The 5,276-nt window shown below is 52.0% G+C and overlaps 1 protein-coding gene across 1 annotated transcript; it reads right to left on the bottom strand.

Annotated features, from left to right (window-relative positions):
* Positions 1-706: 706 nt before the first annotated feature.
* TXNDC15 (thioredoxin domain containing 15) lies at positions 707-4,881 on the bottom strand. The gene is made up of 6 exons (XM_084268823.1): positions 4,803-4,881; positions 4,241-4,653; positions 3,515-3,678; positions 3,168-3,298; positions 2,131-2,333; positions 707-988 (listed from the first exon to the last, which is right to left on the bottom strand). The coding sequence occupies exons 1-5, from the start codon at positions 4,852-4,854 to the stop codon at positions 2,137-2,139; spliced, it is 957 nt and encodes a 318-aa protein (XP_084124949.1). The 5' UTR covers positions 4,855-4,881; the 3' UTR covers positions 707-988; positions 2,131-2,136.
* Between the last annotated feature and the right edge of the window lie 395 nt (positions 4,882-5,276).

Raw genomic sequence — 5,276 nt, 5'->3', positions numbered from 1 at the left:
TGCCCCGGCCCCGCCTCCCGGCGCTCGGGCAGCGGGAGGAGCCGCCCGGTTCTTCTCCCGGCGGGGTCCGCGGCTGCGACGGGAAAGCGGGCGAGGAGAGCAGACCCGAGAGCCGAGCGTTCCCCTCCGCAGCAGCCGCCTGCTGCACCGGCGCGCCGGAGGGAGCGACCCTGAGCGGCCGGCGGCCGGGAGCGACACCCGCCCGCCGCCTGCGGCGCGCCGCCGCCGGCTGAAGGCCCGGGGCCTTCTTGCGGGGCTTCCGTGCGCCGCGGGTGAGGGGCGGCTCGGCCCCGGTTCCCGAAGCCAGCGCCGGTTCTTCGGAGGAAGAAATTGTTTGTTCTCCTACCTTGTCAACTCCAGAGGGACTGCCGTCCTTCAGGGACAAGTGACAGCTGTTCTAACAAAAGGAACTGTTACTTCACTTTGATATTAAGAAAAAATTCTTCATCAAAAGAGTGGTGAAGCATCGGGACAGGCTGTCCAGGGACGTGGTGGAGTCGCCCTCCCTAGGGGTGTTTAAAAAACAGGTAGACAAGGCGCTTCAGGAGATGGTTTAGTGGTTAGGGTGGTGTAGGGCTGTCTGTTGGACTTGATGATCTTGAGAGTCTTTTCCAACCTGGATGGTTCTATGATTCTGCTGGGGAGAATGCAGCCCTCAGCCTGCAAACCAGCTGGGCGGTAGAGGCAAGAACGCTCTGCTTCCTCCTTCAAAACATTGTGACTCTTTATTAATAAAAAAACTTCATAGTTTTATCATCAGTAATACCAAAGTTTTATCTGTGCATTTTCCTTTTAACACACAGAAATACAGGACCTCAGCTCTCCAACCTGGAAAGACATGGCCACCAGAAAAATACCTGAGCGATGTTGCAGGGATAGGAGCTCTTAATGGCTTTGTTTCTTCTTGGTTTCATTTGCACTCTAAACTTCTTATGAGGGTACCAGAGCAAGCCTCCACCACATATAAATGCTGTGCAGTCAAATAATCCTAATAAACACACAACAAAACAGTCCATACCTTACTCAGTCTTCCATATGATTTGCACCTAACCCCTAACTATCACTTCCTATCAGTTCTTTATGCAGCCTCAGCTGCAGGCTGTGCAGCCAGCACACGTTAGTAGAGATTTAAATACACCTCAAGACTGGTCTCTCTAATTTAGGGAGGTGGGTTGTACTTCAGAAGCTACAGGCTTTGAGTCCTATAAGAAAGTAACTTAAAAGGTTACATTAAAAACCTGGTTTATTTTAAAAAAAAAGAATAAGGATGATGAATGTGATTAAATTCTATAGGAATGTGGTGTGTACATAGTGTGCACACAGGAAAATAACGAGGTGAGCTCTGGGAGTTGTTTTGAATCTCACCAAGAACTGTCACTAAGTCTCAATTCCTCGAACACAGCGAACAAGGAAACCAGCATCTAACACCAGCGCCAAGGCTGGGAAGGAGTCACCCTGTCACCTGCTGTTACTATTGCTGGTGCACAGGCTGTTAGCACAAACATCTTCCTGACACAGTTCTTTTGAAGCACACTATTTTTAAAAACATTTTTTTCCTTCATTTTACTGACAATTAAACTGAGTAACACGTCCATTCACCAGGGTAGCCCTTGGAAACACCCTCATCATTTCAAAGGAACATGATGCAAGTGGGCTAACACATCCTGTTTCCGTAGCACTCACCCCATCATCTGTATGGCAGCTCTCATTCATACATCTGCAGGATCTGTAGAAGATCCCCAGATCCCACCTGAGTGGAAACAACATTGTTCCTGTGCCAGGCAGCAACACACACACAGGTCTACGTGCAGTAAAAATCCTACTCCAGCCACAACCCTTGGGGACCTCTCCAGAGGGGCACAGAACCGTATCACCCCTTCACAGTAGTCCATGAAAAATAAGCCAATTTGAGCCACTTAAGTACTTTAGTTCATGGGGTTTCTGTATTTGTTTACTTACCACATTAATCGCCACAAATTTGCTTTTTACAGATTCAGTAGATAAATAAAGCTGACTGTCAGTCAAGATTATAAATTAGAACCAAATGCAACACTTTGTCCGTATGTACTTCTAGTCCGTACACACTCCCACTTTGCCAGTAAGTGGGAAATTCTGTCCCTGTTTCAGCACCTCAGGTCATTCCTGATGTTCGTGCTCCTGTCCTGGGATGAGCCACCGGATGCTCTCCGTTCGAAGGGTGGCGTACATGACAAAGCTAGCCAGGAACAGCACGGAGAAGAGAAGCAGCCAGTCGATGCCTTTCGTCAGAACGCTGGGCAAGGGGCCTTCCCAGTCTTCCTTAGTCACAGCCACATTGCTTTTACCTTCAATTCCTAAAAAAGAAAGCCCTCAATCAATGCCAGTAATGATCATTTGATACAGAGAAGTTGGTTTTATTTGGAGCTTTGTTCCTGTTCTCAGATGAAGGCACGGGTATGGCTAGACATAACATTTTGGTGAGATGCTCCCTGTATGTTAAGGTAGATTTAGCACAGTTTCCTTACATAAAAATGTATTGATTTTGTGTGTATTTTCAAAATAGAAGGCACATTCCACAGTACAGCCTTGTGTAAGTTTGTGGGGATTTTTTGTTTGCAGGGTTGGGTTTTTTTTTTAGTATTTCTGCCATATTACCAAATATAACAATTTCTGGCCTCTACTGAAGGCTCTCATAGGCCTACACATGTTTTTTTGTTTGTTTTGTTTTCCTTTACAGAAGCACAGAAGGACCCCAGAGCTCACAACGTGGACAGCCAGATCACAGGAACTGGAATCCTTTAGTCTCATCCAGCACAAGAACTGAAAGCATCTTATCCCTGAGCTGCTGTCAGCTAGACATGGTTCAGGCAATGATCCCAGGGTTCATCTGCCTTTAATCCCAAATCAAATATTTGGGCAAAAAGTCATGCTCAATCCTTCTGGTACCCTCTCTCACTGAACCCCACTGTTTCCCCCTACTCTGTGACAGCAGCCCAGTAAGTTGAGCCTCTGCTTTTAGCACGCCCTGAAATCCTCCTCACTAGAGCAACTGGTGATATAAACCTCTGTGGATCCTCTCAGGATCTTCATCAAATTAGCTTTAATGAACAAACAGAGAGAGGAAAGCCCAGTTCGGAGCTAAAACCCACCTGTTCTTGCTACTGACACATCAGGGCTGATTTACATACCTGTTTGGTTAAAAATGAAGTCTTTCAGTGTTCCCAGCGTTCTGTCTGTATGATTAAATCTAGCCATAGGTTTAGCACCTTGGAAAAGGAGGATATTGGGCACGGCCACAGTTCCAAATCTAGTTGATAAACTGGAAGACATAAAGCAAATACAAAGCGTGAAGGAAAAGAAATCCACTCGAGGAAGAAACAGAGACAGTCCCAATACAGGAAGAGTCAGTTTTGCTAAATTAAACTGTCATTGTATTAAAAAAATAAAATAAATTAAAATGAATCGCTCCTGTTTCTACACCACACAACTTGTTAATGGAAATGAAGTGCTGGTAGAGCACAGAAGGGTGAGTTACCTGCTGTGCTGAGATGCATCCAGTGCCAGGAAGCGAAGAGTCGGAAACGCTCGAGGTAAAGAATTGAAATGAGGTGCCAGACTGGCTGAAAAGCGGCACCAGGGTGTGTAGAACAAGACCAACGTGCAGTCACTGCTGTTTGGGTTTAGGAACTCCATCAGGTCCTTTGAGAAAGCAGAAGAAAAGCAAACACAGACAATTACACAATGAACAGAGCTCAGTTCTACACAGGAATGCGGCACTCAGCAATCGATCAGATACCTGACAATATTTATCATGTGGCTGCACATTTGACCTTTTTAAAACAGAGAGAGGAGTATTTACCTTTTTTTAAGGTTGTTTTAAAACTTTATGACTTAAGAATATCCCCAAAAATAACCAGTATAAGAAACAAGCTAGTAGTTGGCCCTGGGACTGGCAGCAGGCACCATTAACGAGTTCAGAGAGGTGCTAATCTGTGGGGCACAAAAGCTGAGAGCTTGCTGCAGGCACACAGATGGACACAGGCACAAGGACTGAGCTGTGCCTCCATTTCTTTCTGCTCAGAATGACACAAAAAGGCCCTGCTCGGAGATTTCCTCTTTTTGAGAGCAGAGGGGGTGTTATACAAGGGAAGTCACAAAGCCAGGCGCTGAAAGAAGCACAAACACACCGCAGACAGGGCATCTTCTGCCATCCTCATGTGTTCAAAGTAACACCAAGTGGTGAACAGGGCTATGTGCTTACCTGAGACACGTTCAGGATCTCCAGCGTGAAGCGGTCCATGCCGGTGATGTTTCTCTCCTCACAGTTCACTTTGGGGGCCTTGGTGCTGTCGGTGCTATTCGGTTCCTCGGTGGGCGCGGGCAGCACGGTCTCCAGCGCGGCCTGCTCCCGGGCCTGGCTGCCCGCCGCCGGGCTGCAGGCATCGCCTCCGGCCGCCGCATCGCAAACTCCCTTGTCTACGGCGGACGCTCGGCCTTCCCTCGCCTCCCCCGGCACCACCGAGAGCACCACGGCCTGCTGCGCGGGGAGCCCGCTGCCCAGCATCGCGTCCGCCATCTCCGCGGTCCGGTACCGCACCGGCTCGCCGGCGCCCTGCGCTGAGCCGCCCGCAGGGGTGTGGGGCTGCCCGCCGGCGCTCGGCTCCGTCACCGCCCCTGCACCGGGAGGGAAGTGTCAGCTCCGCGCCGCGGCCGGGCCCCGGCCTCCCCGCGCACCGCCCGCTCGCCCCAGGGAGGCCCCGCACACGCCGCCGAGTCCCGAGGACCCAATCCCAGCTGCCAGCGCCGAAGCCCGCCGGCCTCACCTGCGGGAAGAGCCCTCCCGAGCCAGGCCAGCGCCAGCAGCAGCCGCCACATCCCCGGCCCCTGCCCCAGCCGCCTCCGCAGCGCTGCGTCTCCCCAGACAACGGCCACTTCCGCCGGAGCCCCGATCCGCTGATTCCGCTTCCGGTGCGCCGCCGGCGGCCGCGCCCACTCAGCACCTCCGGGGTGGCGTGCCGCCATCTTGTCTGGGGTCGGGGCGGCGGCTCGGCCCGGGGCCAGCTCTGGGAGCGCGGGCGACCTGCGCCCGGTCGCGCCGCTCGTCCTGCCCCACCTCGTACTTCTGCGGGGCAACGGGAAAGGGTTAGCGCAGGCCGCAGCAATGGGGACGCGATCTGGGGGTGGGGGGCTCCGGCAGCCCCGCGCTGCGTCCGTGCTGTCACGGGAGGGGACAGGGACCTCCTGCAGCGCGGGGCGGGGAATCCGGCTCGGGCCCGGTCCCCGCCGCTGGTAAGCCC

Source organism: Gallinula chloropus, assembly GCF_964237585.1.
Source record: "Gallinula chloropus genome assembly, chromosome: 10".
Taxonomy (NCBI): domain Eukaryota; kingdom Metazoa; phylum Chordata; class Aves; order Gruiformes; family Rallidae; genus Gallinula; species Gallinula chloropus.
Note: the sequence above shows the minus strand (reverse complement) of the source record. Positions and strands in the feature narration are given on the sequence as shown.

Coding starts and splice junctions, on each gene's coding strand:
- TXNDC15 (XM_084268823.1), bottom strand. CDS start 4,854: ATGTGGCGGCTGCTGCTGGCGCTGGCCTGGCTCGGGAGGGCTCTTCCC. Junction 3,679..4,240: donor AGATCCTGAACGTGTCTCAG/GTAAGCACATAG, acceptor GCTTTCTCAAAG/GACCTGATGGAGTTCCTAAA. Junction 2,334..3,167: donor CTTCATTTTTAACCAAACAG/GTATGTAAATCA, acceptor TTTCTTTTTTAG/GAATTGAAGGTAAAAGCAAT.